This window comes from Pseudophryne corroboree, chromosome 2 (genome assembly GCF_028390025.1).
Source record: "Pseudophryne corroboree isolate aPseCor3 chromosome 2, aPseCor3.hap2, whole genome shotgun sequence".
In the NCBI taxonomy this organism is placed as follows: domain Eukaryota; kingdom Metazoa; phylum Chordata; class Amphibia; order Anura; family Myobatrachidae; genus Pseudophryne; species Pseudophryne corroboree.
In genome coordinates this window covers 253,022,008-253,046,815 of record NC_086445.1, presented here as the reverse complement: position 1 = coordinate 253,046,815, position 24,808 = coordinate 253,022,008, and the positions used below count along the sequence as shown (strand labels likewise).

At 44.3% G+C, this 24,808-nt stretch overlaps 1 protein-coding gene across 5 annotated transcripts in view; it reads left to right on the top strand.

The window, feature by feature from the left end:
• The window catches only part of SPATS2 (spermatogenesis associated serine rich 2), a 206,994-nt gene extending 182,780 nt beyond the window's left edge, over positions 1-24,214 (top strand). For all 5 annotated transcript variants that reach the window (XM_063952680.1, XM_063952676.1, XM_063952678.1 and 2 more), the window contains 5 exons: positions 13,593-13,651; positions 15,165-15,274; positions 15,703-15,805; positions 21,590-21,789; positions 22,092-24,214. In XM_063952680.1, coding sequence (XP_063808750.1) covers positions 13,593-13,651; positions 15,165-15,274; positions 15,703-15,805; positions 21,590-21,789; positions 22,092-22,403 — 784 coding nt within the window. In that variant the 3' untranslated portion in view covers positions 22,404-24,214. The remainder of the gene's footprint in view (positions 1-13,592; positions 13,652-15,164; positions 15,275-15,702; positions 15,806-21,589; positions 21,790-22,091) is intronic.
• The last annotated feature ends 594 nt before the right edge of the window (positions 24,215-24,808 follow it).

Below are 24,808 nucleotides of genomic sequence, written 5' to 3'. Positions count from 1 at the left end.
GTGACCCTTGGATTTAGCGGAAAGGAGGTCATTGCAGACTTTTGTGATGGCAGTTTTAATGGAGTGGAGTAGTCAGACGATGCGACGAATGACACTGCGGGAGCACGCATAGTGCATACACACTGGACGATTTGAAGATTTTGTCATTCCTATCCAGTGGAATCAGCAAATCGTTAAAAATATTGTCTAGTGCAGTGGTTTCAAAACTTTTTTGAATCATGGTACCCTAGAATATCAGAATTTTTTTTCACGGCACCCCATGGCCAAAAATTTCTAATTGAGAAATTTAGAAAAAAATATTACATTAAGTAGATTGCGTTTATATGTCATCCTTAGGGTCAGTTGTGTGATGAGGGACAAGATTTGCTTCTGTTTGGCAACATATTTTATGACTGGCAGCCACCAGCACTGGTTTTGCCTATTATATTGACCATGAATAATTTGAATTGGTACTGGACCACCAACCCAGGGCACCCCTGCAAGTGTCCCGAGGCACACCAGGGAGCCACGGCACACAGTTTGGGAACCTCTAGTCTAGTGTGTACCCAACTTTACACCAGATATTAGGTACAGTAACTATAGGTAGGGCTATCAAAAAGTATCATATGGTTGTACGGAAAAGCCTGTTGGTGTTGGGACTAGTACATTAAGCATTCCACAATGAATGGGACACACATGGTCTTATTAAAATAAAATAATAAAATAAATAAACCTAACAGTAATGCACAAACAAATCATGAACCATATAATTTACATATCCCAGTAGTTAACCTTGATGAACCAGTAACGACTTCTGACCTTTTAAATACTGTTTCCTTGAATGCAGTTTCCTTGTGAGTGTATTTCTGTGTATAATGCACTTGCATTCTACCTATAAATCCGTTCTTTCTGGAACTCCTGCTGTCTGCAGTTCCTCTTCTCTATCATTTCTCTGCTTATTTCCTCTGTTTCGTTTCTTGCTGCTGGTGTATTGGCTTCAGGAAACATGGCCTTGGGCTGTTGCACTTCTCCAGCACCTTTGTGGCTGGAACCTGCCACGCCAGTACTGCATTGTGCAAGGGAGTATTTTTATGACCCATGATAACCCCCGCCTCCTCACATTGACAAACCTGAACAACAAAACATATGCTCTATTGACCTGGACAATCTCTGGAGTTTAACCCATTGTTTACTGTAGGGAAAAAACGAAACATTAATCATGGCTGTTCTAATCCTTCACGTCCCTGTTTCTTAATGCATTGTATTGCCTGTAGATTACCAGGCCTTTTCAGTATCTAGTATCTATGTGAAACTGATAAAGCTACCAAGTCTAAAGGGGGGTATACATGGAGCGACGTTCACTTAATTTCTAAGCAATCTGACTAGATTGCTTAGACATTAGGAACACATCGCTCCGTGTGTAGGGGTGCCGGCGACAGCAGTGCGCGGTCACGCGCGTCGGTATCGCCGGTGCTAGATTGGCCACAATCTAGCAGCTCTCTCATTTCACTGCTGGGTGAAAAGAGCGGCCCCCCGTGTCCCCCCCCCCCCCCCCCCCCTCGCTCAGCACATTGCGCTGTGCTGAGTGGGGGGAGAGATGTATGCTGAGCGGGGGGAGAGATGTGTGCTGAGCGGTTTGCTCAGCACACATCTCCCTTTACATCTCCCGGTCAGTACATTCCTATACGTAGTGTGTGGAATATATATGTAAAGAAAAATAAGAATTCTATAATTTGTCCAGTATTCTGTCCAGTTTACAAATCCTATATCTGAACGCCATAAAATGGACAGATGAGCGCTACCCTTTTAGTACTTTTAGCCCTTTATTGTCTAATTAAATGTAATAAAACTGAAGTATCTTTGCAGCGGGTAAAATATATTGGGACACCGTTCCTATACAACCCCCTGGTGATATCACTCTATGGTAAATGTATGCTTTTACGTAAGACACAGGGTTTTAGGAAATACGCACAATGTTATGATTCGCTCTTTTTTTCCCCATATTTTGCCATATTTTTAACATGAGAGGTCTGAAGACGAGGAAAGATAAGCTATGTATTTATACATCCCAGTTCAGTGTGACTCACCGTTGCACTTACTGATGTGCAAAGTGTGTATGTATGTATGTATATATATATATATATATATAAGTGTATGTGTGTGTGTGTGTGTGTGTGTGTGTGTGTGTATATATATATATATATATATATATATATATAATATAATATAATATATTTTCTCTATCGTCCTAAGTGGATGCTGGGGTTCCTGAAAGGACCATGGGGAATAGCGGCTCCGCAGGAGACAGGGCACAAAAAAGTAAAGCTTTACTAGGTCAGGTGGTGTGCACTGGCTCCTCCCCCTATGACCCTCCTCCAGACTCCAGTTAGATTTTGTGCCCGAACGAGAAGGGTGCAATCTAGGTGGCTCTCCTAAAGAGCTGCTTAGAGAAAGTTTAGTTTAGGTTTTTTTCTTTACAGTGAGTCCTGCTGGCAACAGGATCACTGCAACGTGGGACTTAGGGGGAAAGTAGTAAACTCACCTGCATGCAGAGTGGATTTGCTGCTTGGCTACTGGACACCATTAGCTCCAGAGGGATCGAACACAGGCCCAGCCGTGGAGTCCGGTCCCGGAGCCGCGCCGCCGACCCCCTTGCAGATGCTGAAGCGTGAAGAGGTCCGGAAACCGGCGGCTGAAGACTCCTCAGTCTTCATAAGGTAGCGCACAGCACTGCAGCTGTGCGCCATTTTCCTCTCAGCACACTTCACTGGGCAGTCACTGAGGGTGCAGAGCGCTGGGGGGGGGCGCTCTGAGAGGCAAATATAAACCTTATACAAGGCTAAAAATACCTCACATATAGCCCATAGGGGCTATATGGAGATATTTAACCCCTGCCTGACTGGAAAAATAGCGGGAGAAGAACCCGCCGAAAAAGGGGCGGGGCCTATCTCCTCAGCACACGGCGCCATTTTCTGTCACAGCTCCGCTGGTCAGAACGGCTCCCAGGTCTCTCCCCTGCACTGCACTACAGAAACAGGGTAAAACAGAGAGGGGGGGCACATTAATGGCTATATATATATATATTAAAGCAGCTATAAGGGAGCACTTAATATAAGGATATCCCTTGTATATATAGCGCTTTGTGGTGTGTGCTGGCAGACTCTCCCTCTGTCTCCCCAAAAGGGCTAGTGGGTCCTGTCTTCATTAGAGCATTCCCTGTGAGTTTGCGGTGTGTGTCGGTACGTGGTGTCGACATGTATGAGGACGATATTGGTGTGGAGGCGGAGCAATTGCCAAATATGCAGATGTCACCCCCCAGGGGGTCGACACCAGAATGGATGCCTTTATTTGTGGAATTACGTGATGGTTTATCTTCCCTTAAACAGTCAGTTGAGGACATGAGGCGGCCGGACAATCAATTAATGCCTGTCCAGGCGCCTCAAACACCGTCAGGGGCTGTAAAACGCCCTTTGCCTCAGTCGGTCGACACAGACCCAGACACGGGCACTGATTCCAGTGACGACGGTAGAAATTCAAACGTATTTTCCAGTAGGGCCACACGTTATATGATTTTGGCAATGAAGGAGACGTTACATTTAGCTGATACTACAGATACCGTAAAACAGGGTATTATGTATGGTGTGAAAAAACTACAAACAGTTTTTCCTGAATCAGAAGAATTAAATGACGTGTGTGATGAAGCGTGGGTTGCTCCTGATAATTTCAAAAAAGTTATTGGCATTATACCCTTTCCCGCCAGAGGTTAGGGCGCGCTGGGAAACACCCCCTAAGGTGGACAAGGCGCTCACACGCTTATCCAAACAAGTGGCGTTACCCTCTCCTGAGACGGCCGCACTTAAGGATCCATCAGATAGAAAGATGGAAGTTATTCAAAAGAATATATACACACATGCAGGTGTTATACTACGACCAGCTATAGCAACTGCCTGGATGTGCAGTGCTGGAGTAGTTTGGTCAGAATCCCTGATTGAAAATATTGATACCCTAGATAGGGACAATGTTTTACTGTCGTTAGAACAAATAAAGGATGCATTTATCTATATGCGTGATGCACAGAGGGATATTTGCACACTGGCATCTCGGATGAGTGCTATGTCCATTTCAGCCAGAAGAGCCTTATGGACACGACAGTGGACAGGCGATGCGGATTCAAAACGTCACATGGAGGTTTTGCCGTATAAAGGGGAGGAGTTATTTGGAGTTGGTCTATCAGACTTGGTGGCCACGGCTACTGCCGGGAAATCCACTTTTTTACCTCAAGTCACTCCCCAACAGAGAAAGGCACCGACCTTTCAACCGCAGCCTTTTCGCTCCTACAAAAATAAGAGAGCAAAGGGCTTGTCGTACCTGCCACGAGGCAGAGGAAGAGGGAAGAGACACCAACAGGCAGCTCCTTCCCAGGAACAGAAGCCCTCCCCGGCTCCTGCAAAAACCTCAGCATGACGCTGGGGCCTCTTAAGCGGACTCGGGGACAGTGGGGGGCCGTCTCAAAAATTACAGCGCGCAGTGGGCTCACTCGCAGGTAGACCCCTGGATCCTGCAGATAATATCTCAGGGGTACAGGTTGGAATTAGAGACGGATCCTCCTCATCGTTTCCTGAAGTCTGCCTTACCAACCGTCTCTTCCGAAAGGGAGAGGGTGTTGGAAGCCATTCACAAGCTGTACGCTCAGCAGGTGATAGTCAAAGTACCCCTATTACAACAAGGAAAGGGGTATTATTCCACTCTATTTGTGGTACCGAAGCCGGATGGCTCGGTAAGGCCTATTCTAAATCTGAAGTCCTTGAACCTCTACATAAAAAAGTTCAAGTTCAAGATGGAGTCACTCAGAGCAGTGATAGCGAACCTGGAAGAAGGGGACTTTATGGTATCCTTGGACATCAAGGATGCGTATCTACACGTTCCGATTTACCCCGCACACCAGGGGTACCTCAGGTTCATTGTTCAAAACTGTCACTATCAGTTTCAGACGCTGCCGTTCGGATTGTCCACGGCGCCTCGGGTCTTTACCAAGGTAATGGCCGAGATGATGATTCTTCTTCGAAGAAAAGGCGTATTAGTTATCCCATACTTGGACGATCTCCTAATAAGGGCAAGGTCCAGAGAACAGCTGGAGACAGCTTTAGCACTATCTCAAGAGGTGCTAAGACAACACGGGTGGATTCTGAATATTCCAAAATCCCATTTAATCCCGACAACTCGTCTGCTGTTCCTAGGAATGATTCTGGACACGGTTCAGAAAAAGGTTTTCCTTCCAGAGGAAAAAGCCAAGGAGTTATCCGATCTGGTCAGGAACCTCCTAAAACCAGGAAAAGTGTCAGTACATCAATGCACAAGAGTCCTGGGAAAAATGGTGGCTTCTTACGAAGCAATTCCATTCGGCAGATTCCATGCAAGAATATTCCAAAGGGATCTGTTGGACAAATGGTCAGGGTCGCATCTGCAGATGCACCTGCGAATAACCCTGTCACCAAAGACAAGGGTGTCACTTCTGTGGTGGTTGCAGAAGGCTCACCTATTAGAAGGCCGCAGATTCGGCATTCAGGATTGGATCCTGGTGACCACGGACGCCAGCCTGAGAGGCTGGGGAGCAGTCACACAAGGAAGAAACTTCCAGGGAGTATGGACGAGTCTGGAAAAGTCTCTTCACATAAACATTCTGGAACTAAGAGCAATCTACAATGCTCTAAGCCAGGCGGAACTTCTCCTGCAAGGAGAGCCGGTGTTGATTCAGTCGGACAACATCACGGCGGTCGCCCATGTAAACAGGCAGGGCGGCACAAGAAGCAGGAGTGCAATGGCAGAAACTGCCAAGATTCTTCGCTGGGCGGAGAATCACGTGATAGCACTGTCAGCAGTGTTCATCCCGGGCGTGGACAACTGGGAAGCAGACTTCCTCAGCAGACACGATCTTCATCCGGGAGAGTGGGGTCTACATCCAGAAGTCTTCAACATGTTAATAGACCGTTGGGAAAGACCAATTGTAGACATGATGGCGTCTCGCCTCAACAAGAAACTGGACAAATATTGCGCCAGGTCAAGAGATCCACAGGCAATAGCTGTGGACGCACTGGTAAATCCTTGGGTGTACCAGTCAGTGTATGTGTTTCCTCCTCTGCCGCTCATACCAAAGGTATTGAAGATCATACGGCAAAGAAGAGTAAGAACAATACTAGTGGTTCCGGATTGGCCGAGAAGGACTTGGTATCCGGAACTTCAAGAGATGCTCACGGACGAACCGTGGCCTCTACCTCTGAGAAGGGACCTGCTACAGCAGGGTCCCTGTCTTTTTCAAGACTTACCGCGGCTGCGTTTGACGGCATGGCGGTTGAACGCCAGATCCTAAAAGGGAAAGGCATTCCAGAAGAAGTCATTCCTACCTTGATTAAGGCACGGAAGGAAGTCACCGTGAAACATTATCACCGCATTTGGCGAAAATATGTAGCGTGGTGCGAGGATCGGAGGGTTCCGACGGAGGAATTCCAACTGGGTCGTTTCCTACATTTCCTGCAATCAGGATTATCTATGGGTCTCAAATTGGGATCCATTAAGGTTCAAATTTCGGCCCTGTCAATATTCTTCCAAAAAGAATTGGCCTCTGTCCCTGAGGTCCAGACTTTTGTCAAGGGAGTACTGCATATACAGCCTCCTGTGGTGCCTCCGGTGGCACCGTGGGATCTAAATGTAGTTTTAGATTTCCTCAAATCCCATTGGTTTGAACCATTGAAAAAGGTGGATTTGAAATATCTCACATTGAAAGTGACTATGTTACTAGCCCTGGCCTCTGCCAGGAGAGTATCTGAATTGGCGGCTTTATCTTATAAAAGTCCTTATCTAATCTTCCATTCGGATAGGGCAGAACTGCGGACTCGTCCGCATTTTCTCCCTAAAGTGGTATCAGCATTTCATCTGAACCAACCTATTGTGGTGCCTGCGGCCACTAGCGACTTGGAGGACTCCAAGTTGTTGGACGTTGTCAGAGCCTTAAAAATATACATTGCAAGGACGGCTGGAGTCAGAAAATCTGACTCGCTGTTTATATTGTATGCACCCAACAAGTTGGGCGCACCTGCTTCTAAGCAGTCGATTGCTCGTTGGATTTGTAACACAATTCAACTTGCACATTCTGTGGCAGGCCTGCCACAGCCTAAAACTGTAAAAGCCCACTCCACAAGGAAGGTGGGCTCATCTTGGGCGGCTGCCCGAGGGGTCTCGGCATTACAACTCTGCCGAGCAGCTACGTGGTCGGGGGAGAACACGTTTGTAAAATTTTACAAATTTGATACCCTGGCAAAGGAGGACCTGGAGTTCTCTCATTCGGTGCTGCAGAGTCATCCGCACTCTCCCGCCCGTTTGGGAGCTTTGGTATAATCCCCATGGTCCTTTCAGGAACCCCAGCATCCACTTAGGACGATAGAGAAAATAAGAATTTACTTACCGATAATTCTATTTCTCGGAGTCCGTAGTGGATGCTGGGCGCCCATCCCAAGTGCGGATTATCTGCAATACTTGTACATAGTTATTGTTAACTAATTCGGGTTATTGTTAAGGAGCCATCTTTAAGAGGCCCTTTCTGTTGTCATACTGTTAACTGGGTTTAGATCACAAGTTGTACGGTGTGATTGGTGTGGCTGGTATGAGTCTTACCCGGGATTCAAAATGCCTCCCTTATTGTGTATGCTCGTCCGGGCACAGTACCTAACTGGAGTCTGGAGGAGGGTCATAGGGGGAGGAGCCAGTGCACACCACCTGACCTAGTAAAGCTTTACTTTTTTGTGCCCTGTCTCCTGCGGAGCCGCTATTCCCCATGGTCCTTTCAGGAACCCCAGCATCCACTACGGACTCCGAGAAATAGAATTATCGGTAAGTAAATTCTTATTTTATATATATATATATATATATATATATATATATATATATATATAATATTATATTGCAGTCTGCAGTAAATTTGCTTGTAAATGGCTATAACATCGTGTAGCAGTTTCAGAATGATTAGCAGCAGTTGCTTCTCCCTGGTGTGGCAATAGCCCAAACCTTAATTCTCCAGCTGCTGAAAGTTCTGCTTCTATATGGAGACTATCATTCTTTTACAAATAGTTTCTGGATGTTTGCTTATGTTGGTAGAATAGTTGTTTGTCAGCTGAAATTAGGGTATTCAAGTTTTAGGACTTGGTGAGGACTAGTTGATGTCCTGGTATGTAAAAATCCAGTTTTCAGAGGATGTCGTTTTTCACATGATGCTGACATCTGTGCTTGCTAGTCTGCTGCCAGATGCTTCAGCTCCTAACCTGCGTCTGTCCCAGTGCTGCGTACACAGCAAGTGTGAACCAGGAAGCTCAGTTCCGTATGCTGGAGAAAAGCCGTCAGCTGCTTTGGCTCTCTGCCTGCTTGGAAACTCCTTCAATAAATATTAAGGGAAAATCTCCTCTTGCTCGAACTTCAAGCCGGATTTCATAGAATTGTTGTTCCAGTAAGGGTGGCGGCTTGCCCTTTTCTGCACAATGGATACAATAGCAGCATAGGTTTGTTAAGATCATTAAATACTTTATTTTCATATTAACCCAGCAAACTGAGGTCACGCATCAGCACCAGTGTCAGAGCATGCAGAGGGCATGTCACCGGGTGGTAGTCATGTGACCGCCGGTCGGCTGACCGACAGTCACATGACCTCCTCCGTGAGCCCGACGGCTCACTATCCCGATGGTCGGCATGCCGACCAACAGGGACTATTTCCACTCGTGGGTGTCCACGACACCCATAGAGTGGGAATAGAACCCGTGGCGACCGCAGGTCGCCACCGAGCCCGCAGCGTGGCGAGCGCAGCGTGGCGAGCGCAGCGAGCCCGCAAGGGGCTTGCTGCACTCGCCCCTCCCCGCCGGGATCCCGGCGTCGGTATGCTGCCGGGATCCCGGCGTCGGTAAGGTGACCGGCGGTCAGGAGACCGCCGGTCACCCGTACTACACCCGTGTCACCTGTTCCATTGCTGTGTGCCTGATACCGGATATAGAGATCCCGATCACTTGTTTGAGAAAATGGTCCTCTTTCACCAGATTCCGATGGGATGTGCGCAAGGCTCATAAAGTTCTTTATTTTGTCTTTGGGAATTTTTACAAAATCTGCCTCTGGCCATGACACAGAAACAGCCGCCTGGAAGATCCGAACACCTAACCAGCGATTTAGTGGCTGTTCCCCAGAGCAAAATGACTAGTGTGTTAACCCCTAATTAGCTGGATCCCAAAGATTGGATACATATGTGACCCCCATACGTCAAACCTCAATAAGCCATGCAGCACGAAATGCCTGGCGCAAGTGAGCAGCCAGGTCCTGTGTAACTGTGCTAGCGTTTGCCGTTTTGTTCTCTTCCCACCCCCCCACCCCCTGAAAATGCATCTGTCACAATGTGATGTGACTAGGACGTTTAACAGGGCTGAATAATGTCATATGCAACACTTGTATTTCTGTGTGCGATTGAGTCTGTATACGAAGCACAATGGAACTTTACATGTAAAAAAAAGGTGATGTATCGTAGTGCTTCGTATAAAGATTCAAAGCCTCAGTCGGGCGCATATATCACATATCAAACTAATCAGCAGTGTCTTCTGGGGCATCCCAGTCGCATCACGTTGTGACGGAGATGCATTTTCAGCAAAAAAAGACACCCAATGCTAGCAGTCTCATGGGACCCTGTGTGCAGAGAGGAGCTATTTGGGGTGACTGCAGCAATGCTCTATGAGGACCAATCTGTGGGGATAATTCAGACCTGATCGCTGCTGTGCGTTTTCTGAACTGCGCATGCATATGCACCGCAATGCACAGGCGTGACGTACCGCAGCAACGGGTATCGCCGGTCAGCGACGGGATGATCCGCTCACACGGGCGTTCACAAGGTGATTGACAGGAAGAGACTGACTGTGGATGGCAACTGACCGTTTCCAGGGAGTGCCCGGACAAACGCAGGCGTGTCAAAGCGTTTGAAGGGAGGGTGTCTGACGTCGGCTCCGGCCCACACTTGCAAAGCGAATTCACACACTCCCTGTAGGCGGCGACTATCTGATCGCAGGGCAGCAAAAAACGCAGCCCAGTGATCAGGTCTGAATTACCCCTGTGTTTGAAATAAAAGTTGGTTGGTTTGTTTTGGTCTTTTTTTGTTTGTTTCTTTTTTACTTTTGAACTAGGCTATATTGTGTGGGTGGTTTACCATGTGTGAAGCCTGAAATGTGCTTGTATGGTGTAAATTTGTATTTAAAATAAAATAAAATAAAATACAGGGTGAAGAAAAAAATTACAAAAAAAACTGCAACATCCATGGCAGTGGTGAAATAAATTGTGATCATTCTGATTTGCCATGCTGTCTGTTTAGGTTTTGTTAGTATTGATGTCTGTTAATTTAAGTGCTTGGTAATACAGTATCTCTAGAAATGCAGCATAGCCAGCAAAATATGAATTCTGTAGCTAATTACCATTAGTAACATTATTCAGTAGCCTCTCAGGGTTTAGAATGAAATACCGCCTGCTGTGATGCCAGCCATCACATGACCGACAGCGTCAACCCAACGGAAGATATAAGTACTTTTACACCACCACCCTTCCCCTACCTTAACCCAAACACTCCAGGGGTGGCAGATAGGGATAGCGGCTAGGGCTAAAACACTCCTTCCCTCGTGCCACAGAGCAAACCCCCCCCGTGGGCATGAACCCTAACAGGAAACCTAATACTTGCCGTCATGGTGTCAGCTGTTTGTGTCCCAGTGCCATTCTCCCAAGTGTTTTTCGGGGGGTTCTGGCAACGGTCACATGACTGCTGGGATGCTAACATGTTCGGTATTGAAATACCACCTGTCGGGATGGCGGCAGTCACTTGATCGACAGCGTCATCCCGTATCCCGTCTCTCATACCTGATTTTTATTAGTTACAGGTGCCATTAATGTAAGCCTGCAGTTCCTTACTGTTCTCTGGTTCTCCTGGTTGCATGGAGACATTTTTGCCCATGAATATAAATAGTACTTATCCCATTGAAACCGCAGTGCATCATTCTGAGAGAGGCAGGTAAAAAAAAAAAAAGAGTAACATCACATAAGTGGTTTCTTATCTTTATTTCACAACCATTCCCCCATGTAAGTAGCAGGGGTGGGTCCATGCATGGTACCAGACCTCAAGCAGTTTCCCAGCATTGACAATCTGATAATGGGACATTTACACCATGCAATGTCCATTTCTAGCACACATTTAATGGCTAGCGATGCAAGTTTCCCAATGTTCTTTGAGTGACCTGTTTTAAGAGTGATTGTTTTTAAAATGTATTTTAAATGGAGATTTACCCTTTGTTAAGGAAACTATTCCTTATAAGCTGTTAGTTTAATGGGCTGTACATGGATGAAATATTTCTATTTGTGTCGTACAGAACAGTATTAATGCTTCAGGGAAACGGTCTGTGGGTACAGAGGATGAGTGCTGAGAATCCCTGGCATTGGGTCATTATGAGCACAGATTTCTGATATGCTACAGGTACAAAACTTGTACTTGAGACTGCAATAGCTTGTATATCCCTAATCAACGCTTGGTAGAGAATACAGTGTTCCCAATCACTTCATCCAAATAAGGTGGTGAACAAGCTGTTCTCTGGACTCTTGTATCATCATGCTTTTATTTTCTGTCTCCTTGTACATGAAAGTATTTCTGAATACCTTTTCAGAAGAAAATGTACTGTATGCTAACCTTTACCAAAAAGCAATTCCCACGCAAAGACAAAACATGAATCTAGGAATTACGGATGGAGACATTCAGATAATCCTATACAGGTTGAGTATCCCTTATCCAAAATGCTTGGGACCAGAGGTATTTTGGATATCGGATTTTTCCGTATTTTGGAATAATTGCATACCATAATGAGATATCATGGTGATGGGACCTAAATCTAAGCACAGAATGCATTTATGTTACATATACACCTTATACACACAGCCTGAAGGTAATTTTAGCCAATATTTTTTTATAACTTTGTGCATTAAACAAAGTGTGTCTATATTCACACAATTCATTTATGTGTCATATACACCTTATACACACAGCCTGAAGGTCATTTAATACAGTATTATTAATAACTTTGTGTATTAAACAAAGTTTGTGTACATTGAGCCATCAAAATACTAAGGTTTCACTATCTCAGTCTCACTCAAAAAAGTCCGTATTTCGGAATATTCCGTATTTCGGAATATTTGGATATGGGATACTCAACCTGTATAATAAAAGCCAAGTCTGCTCCTCACCTCTATTAGCTGACACTGCTCAAACAGAAAATCAAACTGCAGGGAGATTAGTCTCCTAACCTGCTGCTGGTAATATTAATAATACTGATCTGACTGTTTCACACTTGCTGTATATACGGAGAGAGGGGCCTGGGGAGAGAGAGCAGGGGCAGATAGGGACTTGGGGGGTGGACAGTGGGTTAGGGGCAGATAGGGACTGGGGTGAGAGGGGGGGGTAGGGGTAGATAAGACATAGGAGAGGGGGGGAGGTTGGGTTAGATGGGGACTGGGGAGAGAGTGGAGTGGTAAGATTTTTTTTTCAATATAGTCACCTCTGTGTGACACTGACACACTCCTATGTACATTGCACCCCCACCCTCTTCCAAATTATGCATCCCCCACCATATATTGCCCCTATATACACACTGCACCCCCATATAGTGCCCCCTGTATACGTGGCACACCCTCTTCATATACTGCTCTCGCCATATACCACATACTCTGCACCCCCTCCTCCATATACTATGCTGCAAGCCCTGGTTACTTGCGATCCAGGGACTCGACATAAAGTAGCAGCAGTAACCAGGAAACTGATGCAGGAACCACCAGACGTTCCCACAGTGCTCAGAGCGGAGGCATCAGGGACACGTGTTTCCACTTACCGGTGGTGGGAGACATTGAACTAGCCTGGCAGGAAGAGGCAAGACCCTGTGTCGGGTGAGCAGTGCGGTGACCGGGAGGAGGAGGGGTTGGTGCTGGGGCTGCAGATGATGTGGGTGAGGAGGAGCTAGATAACCGGCTTAGCTGCTTTATATATACTGCGTGCCAATGGAGGGGCGGGGTCCTGTGCTCGCCCCTCCTACACCCCGGGCAGGTTCATATATTGCGTGTAAATCTGGCTCTGGTACTAGCCAGTTCCTCCTGAGCCATTTTACCTCACCGCACGTACACACACACACACACACACCCACACCATGACAGAGCCCTGGCTCCCAACAGCAGGACTTCCTGAAACCCAACAGCTCCTGTGAGTAGCGACCTCCCTCATAATATAATCTGGCCCTGGTGTCCGTTATTTTGACTAGCTTTTAACTAGTCCGTGATAAGCAACAGTAAAGACGACTACAGCAGTGAACTTTACTGCAGAGTGGAATCTGTGAAACCAACTGGAAACTAGTAGGCGTGGTCTCAGTCTCTTCTCCAGACTGCAGATCTGCTGCCACCTGGTGGCTGATTAAAATTTATTTTTCTTGCAAAATTACGGTTTGCTTTTTTTTTTTTTTTTTATTTGTTAAATGTGACCTTTAATAATGGCTATTGTTGCTCTTCTCCATAATTTTTAGCCTCATGGACAGAGAAGTGACTCTTCTAGGAGAAATGGACAAGGTGAAAGCTGAAGCAAGTATGTATTAGATCTCGCCAAACTCTAATTTTACAACAGATATAAATTGTGTGGGTTTTTTTGTGTTTTTTTTTGTTTGTTTTTTTACATATTGATTTTAAGCTTTGTACGTTTAATTCCCATTACTATGGATTAGTATGCTCTAATTTTGGGGGGTTTTAAGATTATTTTTCTCCTAGTTCAGAGATTCTCAAATTTACAAGTTTATCAAGTTAAAAAACCAATAAAAGTCTGTATTACCGAAGAGTGTACAATAGTTGTGCCTCATTGTAACAATCATATGACCAGCCACAGGACGTTATGTACAAAAAAGTGTAAATAAGCAAACATTGTAGAAATTGTTATCATATGGAAAATGATCTGTGCCAACAGATATGTCCTCAGATATCATTGCTGCAGTCACGCCAAACAACCCCCCATAGTACGCCACGCCGCGTGAGAATCTTCCAGTGTCTGGGCATTTTTTTATTTATTTTTTTGCCTAAAATGAATCTTCAGTGCAATGTGACTAGGACGCATGAGGAGACTGTGGTGATTAGTTTGATGACACTAGTGTATTTGTGTGTGTCTAAAGCCCGGTACACACTGGGCGATAACACTGTACAATATGAACGTTTACAATCCTTTTTTGAAAGCCCTATCGTTTATATTGTCCAGTGTGTGTGCCTGAATGATGCGCACACCCGTGATTTGTTCATGTTCATCTATGGTCTATCGAACATGCAGCTCAACTTTGACTACATCGTTGAGCTGCATGTTCGGGGAAAGCAGGGGTTGACGACACGGAACGATATTGTTCAGTGATATTGTTCTGTGTGTATGCTCTATACCTGTGAAAGATAAAGCGTTCAGAGACATAGCGCTAGTTGCTCATTAGGGGAATGTCACCCAGTGTGTACGGGTCTTGTGTCTGAATCTGCATATGATGTGGTACAATGTAGCATCCGCATCATTTTTCCAGTACAAGTTCTGTTCTGCTCCTTATACAGTCTGTGTCGCAAATCAAATGAATAAGCAGTGTCTTCTCGTGCGTCTTAGTTGCATTGCATTGCGTCTTAAGATGCATTTTCAGAAAAAAAGACACCGAACGTTAGAGTTGCTTGAGACCTGGCGGCTCACTCACACCAGTCTTGCATTGCATGGCGTATTGAGGCTATATGTATGAGGACGCATCTGTATATCGCAGGGATGGGGAACCTTTGGCCCTCCAGCTGTTGCTAAACTACACATACCAGCATGCCTTGCAACAGTTTTGCAATTTGGCCATGCTAAAACTGTTGCAGGGCATGCTGGGATGTGTAGTTCAACAACAGCTGGAGGGCCAAAGGTTCCCCATCCCTGGTATATCGCCTTGATTTGACCTGAAATGGATAGTTCCAAGCTTATTTAAGATATGATCTTCTTTTGAAAAAACATGCATTTGTGTAAACTTCCTAATGTATGTCTGCTTAAAGTGTCTTCAGTTAGACCCAACTATTTGTTTTTGATCTGATAACTCTTCATCTTTCCCCAGTGGAGATCCTGGGCAGCCGACAGAAGAAGGCAGAGGAGCTGAAAAAGCTCACAGATGTGGCTGTACGCTTGTCTGAGGAGCAGTTGGCAGAGCTACGCGCAGATATAAAGGTTGGGAATCCAGACATTTAAGCTGTATGAAATGTCTTATACTGTTATGTTTATGAATACCAGTAAAAGCTAGGAAAAATGTATGTTCTTTAAACTACTGTTGAACCTTTCAGTTACAGCTTCCAAAGCTCTGTGACTTAAATGATTGTCAGACTCTGAATTTATTTTCCATATTACTTCCTATAGTATGATAACAAGACATCTAGCTTGTGTCTTTATTACTCCATGTTTTTTCCAGCAACAAAACTGGGGTTGTGTTGGGCCTTGCAGATTGACAGCTGATGTAGCTTTCATCATGATACACTGATTCCCAGTCATACCAGTGGTTCCTACAGAGCATTTCATAGGTCTATATGCAAGCACGCAACCTCTTTACACCCACCTTAAATGCAGCTCCCACTTGCTTCATCACAGCTTATGTCTTTCAGCATTTTGTCAGTGAGCGTAAGTACGATGAGGAACTGGGCCGCGCTGCCCGCTTCACAGCAGACCTGGAGACCCTAAAGAAGAGCATAGACTCTTTTGGACAAGGTTAGTGCCCGAAATCCATTATCTGTAGGAGGCAACAATGAAATAACCCTTTATGAATAAACCCTATGTTGTCCAATGCAGATTAATCCTGATAAATGCTCAGTGAGTGTGTATACATTTTAGTCAGGGCCGTGCAAGGTTTCTCAGCACCCTAGGCAAATTGACAGCACCAACTCACCACCACCACCAAAATACTGAGCCCATCAGGTGAAAAGGTGTATACACGGCATCTCTTGTAAGTTCCACAGCCACCACCTGTTTGGGTTAAGGTATTAGGGTTAGTTTCAGGGATGCAGTTAGGGTATTAGGAATAGGATGTTAGGATTGGGTTAAGGTATTAAGGTTAGGGGTAGTGATTAGGGAGAGGTGTGTGTGTGTTTGTGTGTGTGTGTGTGTGTGTGTGTGTGTGTGTGTGTGTGTGTGTGTGTGTGTGTGTGTGTGTGTGTGTATGTATGTATGTATGTATGTATGTATGTATGTATGTATATATATATATATATATATATATATATATATATATATAAGGAAAAAGGTTTCCCAAAGGAGCTTAACACTAGTGCTCTGGTATATAACCGTATAAATTGTATCCTTATTTGTTATTCTTAAAAAAGAATTTATTTCTTTTAAAAATACAATACATAAAATTGTTTAAATCTTCAGATTACATTCAATGATACTTTACACATGAGATGATTGAGAACAATGTTCCATTCTAATCATATAGCATTATGGCAGTCACTCTTCATTTGAAGAACGCAATTGTTGTCTCAAAAACCCAACGCGGACTTCATCAGGGGCTTTATAATCTAAGCAGTGAAAAACATTTATGAACATCCAACTCTCATATTTATGGTGTCATTGTATCATCTCACAGATACAAGTATACATACCAAGAGACTTCAATACAGATAATCAGCACAATAAATCTTCAATAAGTAGATACATTATCAGAACGGTATCGGATAAAATTCACCTCATGGATTATCTGTAAGATCATTGTATGCATCATAAATATATCATATATAAAAAATACTATACACACGTACTAAAAATTATTTTTCAGTGGGGTCAAGATATATTGGAAAGGAGGAGGAATAGGAAATGAGAATGAGAAAAGGAATAGAAATTAGACTCATTTGAGCCCGATTTGATTCCAAATATATAACCTTTTAATTGACAAAAGTGTCATTAGTAGTGTCATAACTATAGAAGGTAAATTAGAGAGATGTTACAGCTGGTGTAAGCTATTGTTGGAAATATAGTCCGAATATCTACTGAATGTTAGTGGCGAATGGTAATATTTCTACATTAACTATTCTCATATTTTACTTATATTAATACATGTTATACATACCACTTCCCTTATTCATAAGACAATTAATTGCAAAAATGTTTTTACAAAGAGCCAGTACAAATGACTGTCGCAATGCCTATGACAGAAAAGATGCATATAATCATGATTATTAGCATTAATCATGATACATAAAATATATATAAAATCATAAACATGACATCAGTCATGATATACAATTTTATCAGAACAATTGTCAGAGTATAGAAATCAGAAATAATCCATAATAAGAGAAAACTATAATAACAACATCCATAATAAGAAAAAGAATTGGATATAGAGATTGTTTAAAGCTATAAGCTAAATAATTACAATACCAATATGTTTGTCCAAACATCACAACATATGATAGGGGACCATGGAAATAGGGTGCTCTCCTCTCTGTAGAAATGTGGCTGTAACTCGGCAGATCTGACACAGGGAATGGGTCCCCCTCATGACAGGCACAGTCACTTCATTATTATTTTTTTTGCACTCAGCGCCGCCCTCTAAGCTCCAACGCCCATAAGCAGCTGTATAATGGTAGCGTCGGCCCTGATTTTAGTGTAGAACGTCTGTCATTAGCATGTTTTGTTTGTAGCGGTTTTGTGGCCATTTCTGGTGGTTCATAATGTGTGGTATACGTATGTGGTGATCTGAAATGGGTTCATTGTTGGTGCAATAAATTCTTATTGGATGCAACTGCTCCTGTAGTCTGGAAGTAATAACCATCCAGCCCCCACCCACTGTGCGTGCTTCAGATAAGTATTTATTATAGCCGCTTACATTACCCTGACAGCTTTATGATTTCCTAATTGTTTCCATTATCGAAGTGATAAAAATCCTGCATTCTGCTACTATAAAAGTGATGAATGTTCCCAAGCAATGTGTTTGTATGTGCATTAGACACAGAGCACATTGCTCATTAACTGTGGCTGCTAGACTGCATCTCTCTGATATCGCCAGTATAATCACAGTCTTCCTGTCACTGTCTATGCACAGAAACGTGCAGGTGTTTTATGGTTCTGGCTTGGAACTGGTACTATGCGTTGTGCACATAGGACTCTTTCACAGGAGGGATAATCGTTCTAGACGTTAATCCTGTGCTAATTGTTTCTGTTATATATGATTAGCATGTAATATTTAAAAAAAATTACTTTTTTGAAAGTTACACTATGTATTCTAACATAACACTTAGCAGGAGCTGGTTGGCAAGTTTTAGCCTGGGGGGCAAGTCCAGATCATTGGCCCATAAGTAATGGTGCCATCTTAAATATTTTATAAACAAAAAAAATCTCCATTTATTAATAAAAAAATTTAGGCCTGGTGTAAATGATCCCAAAGATACTTTATTATAAGTTTGTCGCCGCGGCTTCAGAAGAGCTGTGTAGTGCAGGGGTAGCCAACCAGTCAGTGTCAAAGAGCCAGAAAAGATCTGTAGGGCCTAAGGCGCGCAAGCGAAAATGGGGGCGTGGCATAGTTGTCACAAAGCCACACCCCATTTTTATGCGCACGCCTTTCGGTTTGACGTTTGTAGGAGTATGACCTTGTATCATAACCCCATTTTTAGTCATGTTTACAGTGCCACATACAAATAAAGCCCCAGTACAGTGCCACATACATATAAAAACACAAAAAATGGGTGCCTCCACAGTGCCAGATACATATATTCCTCCACAGTGCCAGATACATATATTCCTCCACAGTGCCAGATACATATATTCCTCCACAGTGCCAGATACATATATTCCTCCACAGTGCCAGATACATATACCGTATATACTCGAGTATAAGCCGACTTTTTCAGCACCTTTTTTTGTGCCGAAAAAGCCTCTTCGGCTTATACACGAGTGAGTATTTAGGAGGGACATGGGAGGGCACAGAGCGCGGCTCTCCTGTGTCCCTCCGGCGGCAGCGGCGTGTGTGTGTTAAAGGAGGGACACGGAGGGCACAGCGCGCAGCTCTCCTGTGTCTCCGGCGGCAGCGGCGTGTGTGTGTTAAAGGAAGTGCCGGAAACCGGCACTTCCTTTAACACACACACGCCGCTGCCGCCGGAGACGCAGGAGGGACACAGGAGAGCCGCGCGCTGTGCTCTCCGTGTCCCTCCTTCAGAAGACAGCGCGGGAGCGACGGAGGGTAAGTAACAAACTGGCACTGTGGGGCATATCTGGCACTGTGGGGTATATCTGGCACTGTGGGGCATATCTGGCAGCATGAGGGCATATTTGGCACTGTGGGGCATATCTGGCACTGTGGGGCATATCTGGCACTGTGGGGCATATCTGGCAGCATGAGGGCATATCTGGCACTGTGGGGCATATCTGGCACATCTGGCATTGTGGGGCATATCTGGCAGCATGAGGGCATATCTGGCACTGTGGGGCATATCTAGCACATCTGGCATTGTGGGGCATATCTGGCAGCATGAGGGCATATCTGGCACTGTGGGGCATATCTAGCACATCTGGCATTGTGGGGCATATCTGGCAGCATGAGGGCATATCTGGCACTGTGGGGCATATCTAGCACATCTGGCATTGTGGGGCATATCTGGCAGCATGAGGGCATATCTGGCACTGTGGGGCATATCTGGCACATCTGGCAGCATGAGGGCATATCTGGCAGTATGAGGGCATATCTGGCACTATGAGGGCTGTGTACGGCTAGAGCTGCATTTCCCACCCTAGGCTTATACTCGAGTCAATAAGTTTTCCCAGGTTTTTGTGGTAAAATTAGGTGCCTCGGCTTATATTCGGGTCGACTTATACTCGAGTATATACGGTATTCCTCCACAGTGCCAGATACACATCTCCCCAGTGCCAGATATGCCCCCACTGCCAGATACACATCTCCCCAGTGCCAGATATGCCCCCAGTGTAAGATACACATCTCCCCCCAGTGCCAAATATGCCCCCAGTGCCAGATACACATCTCCCCAGTGCCAGATATGCCCCCACTGCCAGATACACATCTCCCCAGTGCCAGTTATGCCCCCAGTGTAAGATACACATCTCCCCCCAGTGCCAAATATGCCCCCAGTGCCAGATACACATGTCCCCCCAGTGCCAAATATGCCCCCACTGCCAGCTACACGTCTCCCCAGTGCCAGATATGCCCCCACTGCCAGCTACACGTCTCCCCAGTGCCAGATATGCCCCCACTGCCAGCTACACGTCTCCCAAGTTGCAGATATGCCCCCACTGCCAGATATGCCCCCCAGTGCCAGATATGCCCCCAGTACCAGAAACACATGTCCACCCAGTGCCAGATACACATCCCCCCAGTGCCAGATATGCCCCCAGTGCCAGAAACACATGTCCATCCAGTGCCAGATACACGTCCCCCCAGTGCCAGGTATGCTCAGTCTGCTGCTTGTGAGGGGAGGAGAGCGCAGCATGCGCCTTTCCTGACCCTCAGTCTCCAAACTCTGGCAGCGTTGATTCTCTCTAATTAGACGCCGGGCCGTGAGCCAATAGAGTTCGCGAACCGACAGCTAAGACTCCTGATTGGCTGCCGGTCCGTGAGCTCTGATTGGCTCATGGGCTGGCGCCGGGCACTGCAGACTAGGGCAGCGGGAGGCGCCGCGGGAGCTTACGAGCCGCATGCGGAGATAGAAAGAGCTGCGGGTTGGCCACCGCTGGTGTAGTGGAAGGTGGCAGCCAGGCACATGGCACCTTTTCCCCCCCGGGCCAGCCTGCCTCTAACACTTAGGCTAAGGATATTGCCCATTATTTAACCCTGTACACTGGAATTCACCATGGACCATCCTCTAACCTATGAATCCAGACTGTTCCTAAACTGTGATGTCTGCATTACCTCAAGATACATTAACAAACAAAAACAAATCCTAAAAAAGCACATTACAACATGGCAGTGCTGCAATCTAACCACTATAGGGCATCTGGTGCTATGTAAGTGTTTTAATGTCTGTTATACCCAATCACACCTTTGTTCCTTCACTGAATCTTATAGCTATAAAATTCACACTTTAAAAATGACCCATACGTTTTAAAGGTTTTTTAGGTTTATTTTTTCTGTGTTTTGTCTTGTTTTTTTAATCTTCATCCCTTCTTGACTGGGATATTGTCAGGCGTGGCTGATCTATGTAGCTTGATGTACTTTATTGCTATTTTGAAAAAGGCTTTTTAAACCATACACTGCTCCCTAGTAAAGTTCCTGTATGACTGAGATCTGTACATTGAGCTAATACTCCCAGGTAGATCATCTTGTGATTACATGCTTTATGCTCCTCCATCTTCATGGTATGGTTCAGTCTCTCCATGCTGCCTGCAGGAATTTTTAAGCCAGCAGCATGAGGTTTAATGCTGTTAAGTCCGCACTGATGTTAGCACAGCACGTGTAACGTGTTTTCTGGAGGACTCCATCGCTTGCTATGTGTAATTTGTTTGGTAATGACAGTGCCATACTGATTCTATCTTCTATTTACTTTTCAGTTTCCCACCCAAAGAACAATTACTCTACTCGTTCTCGATGCTGTTCTTTGACTAGTCCCAGTGACCTCTCCACTCCGTCCACCCCAGAACCATCCTCTACCCCCAGCCTTATTTCAGCCAATCGAAAGCCTACAGCCACGGGAGACTTGTCTGCAGGAGCTAGTCATTACAATGCCAGGCAGAACCAACCGCCTAGACAGGTACTACTTACCATGATTATTACAGAAAATATGCTATTGTATTTTATTTGTTTTTTTAATTGCTAATGCTCCACAATATAGTTGCTAAATGTCTTCATATTCTAAAACTTGTCCATTTACATAAAGATATTAATCAAGCCTTTCTTTTTGAGAAACCTATATTTGTCCCTACGTTTATCATTGATTCAGGTCAGTAGGCATCAGGTTTCTCTGAAGACCATGCTAGTCAACATGTTTTACCATGTAGATAGGTTTGGGATTTCTTATAAACCTTTTCCAATTAATTTTTTTTTTTTTTTTAGGGACTGCCAATGAATAAAAGACCAGGGCAGGGCTATCGACCACAGGCCCCACGTCAAAACTACCACACTAACAACATGAGATATGATAACACCAATCGCAACCGGAACAGCTCTTGGTATCATTCCAACTCCCGAAACCAGAGCTTCTATCCCCAGGCACCTCGTCAGCCCAGTGACCGTACGTCTACCTATCCTTCTGGAACCAATGGACCTGCTGCCATCTCAGAGTCCGTCCAAACAAGCGTTTTAGATCCTGATAATAAGGCCCTACCACAGCGTAAACCAAGGGCGACCCCTGCATCAGCTTCCTGAGACGGAAGGAACCCTACACCTTTAGTCCGCACTTTCAATGTTCAACTCTCTAACTGGACTTTAGAAAACTGTTAGATTTATTAACAAAAAGAAACGTTTACAGACAGCTGTTTCTGTGCCACTTTTCTCCTTATACCCTGTCTTTTCAAAGCCTCTCATTTCTTGTTTCTTTTTTTTTCTGCATTGGACACTTTTTGCCCACATTAGAGGTCCAGCCTTGCTTCTATTATAACAATGGACTCTTCTATGAGTTGCTACATTGTCTGCTTTTTCATGCTACTCACTTTCTCAAATAGCCACCACCTGTCTTTGCTTAGATGGAGAACAAGACACAACATACTGGGGAGATGCCAGTTTTTGCCACTGGCCTATGATACCTTCAGAATATTCAGGCTCATGGGCTCCCAGCAATTGCAGTTTCTTGCATTGTTTAGTCTGCCACTATTTTCTATACTGGGAATCTATGCAATGTCAGGAGAGACCAAAAACTCTGTAACCTCATCTAGGAGTCATTGTTTGACATTGCTAGGTTTCTATGTTGGCTGTTATATACAAAACCTTTATCTTCAGCTTTATGTACCAGTACCTTTATTTACATCCTAGATATCACTTTCTTCTGTCAGTCTTCAAAGTGCCTTGTTTTTTTACTGGTATTGGCAAATTATCTCATTCCCCTCTATTTCTTACATTCTCCAAATGCTACCCTTTTTGGGTCTGAGCTGGAAAGTACAATCATTGTTGGGGATCAGTCAGCTGAACTTCATTCCCATAACTTCTCCCATTTTTAGAATGGATTGATGCTAGTTTTCAGAAGTACTTAGAATTTGGCTGAATATACCTTTTCTTTTTCTTTCTCTGACAATATGTAGGTCCTGTGCATCTGTTTTGTTAGAAAGAAATGCCACTGTAGATGGGATCAAATTGTAATCTATCTGCCCAAAGCATCTACTCAGGATCAGAATTATTGTAGAATACAAGTGGAGCCAAATTAGTCTAATCTCTCCCTTCTGTGATCCACTCGCCCAGCCATTTGTGGACCAAAGAGTGAAATTGCACTATCCTATGGGTGTTGGCGGTGTAATGGGCCCCAGGCTGTCCCCATTCTTTATTGCTCCTCTTGTCCAAAGAAGCACCTTTCCCCGTCAATATTCATGTGTCTCGTTTTTATTTTAGTCATGAAGGGAGTGGAGCGAGTAATGTTTACCCAATTTTCCTTTTATTATATAACACGTTAGCCTGTGTTCTAAGGGCTGTGGTATTGTGACATTCTCTAGTACTACACGTATTAAATAATGATAATAAACACGTTGCATATATCCACTGTAGGCATGTTAGGTAACCAGACAGTGTAAGACCTGTAACGGAAAAAAAACACTTAAATGACCATGATGTGTAACACAGCGTTTATATGTTATGGCTCTCTTATGCCTTTTTATTATTGGCTTTCTACTCTCTCTATCTCTGGCTGTTTGATCTTGGTACAGTCACAATGAACATTCCATGGAGTAGCTGTGAAGAATAGTTTTCATTCTTAAAAACAATTCTGTAGTGCCGGTGTCATGTACTCTGTACAGTAATACCATACATTATTAGTTAAAAGAAAAAAAATGCTATGCAGAATTTTATTCTTATGGTTCATGATCTTTACATGGTATATAATTATTATAGAGAAGGAACATGTTCATGACGTTAATATAAATGGTAGTGAGCTCTTGCACACAGGCAAACAATGTATAGTGATGCATGGAACCTTCACTTATGGCAAAGTCTTGTCTTTGCAAACAGGACCTCAATAAAGTGATTGAAAAGTGGCGGCCTGCATTTGGACCTAACTGTCATTAGTAACCGGGCGAGACCATGCTATGAGGTGGTTATGGCTCTCTGCCTCTAGTGCATTATTAATCACCAGCATGCAGTAACATTACGGTGGCCATGCTTCAGGCCTTTTGCATGTGAGATGTCAGTGGTTGATCTTCCATTGATACATTCACGTGAGTTATATTTTAGTGTTATGAAAAGAAAACCTATTTATTTTTTAGCACAACTTGTCCCTTTCATACTTTACTTTCTCAGTGCTCTTAAAGGTATTTATCCTTTACACAAAGCTCGTAAGCTTCATCAAGAGATGTATACTGTGTCCTTGCTGTGCATCTCCATACTACCTTGCATGCACTACACAGGTATTGCAGTTCATTGTCCTACAAGATGACAGATGCCGTACTGAAGCCTCTTAGGGACAGAGCTGACTGCATTACTAGGCTTGCTAAATATATTCTTCAAAATATAATTACTTCTCAACATTTAAAGTGTTTTTTTTGCATTATTGTCATCTATAGATTTTTAACTATATATGTGCTTTTTCCAATGGTAAGCACAAAAAAACTGATTGGGAAAGAGATCCTCAT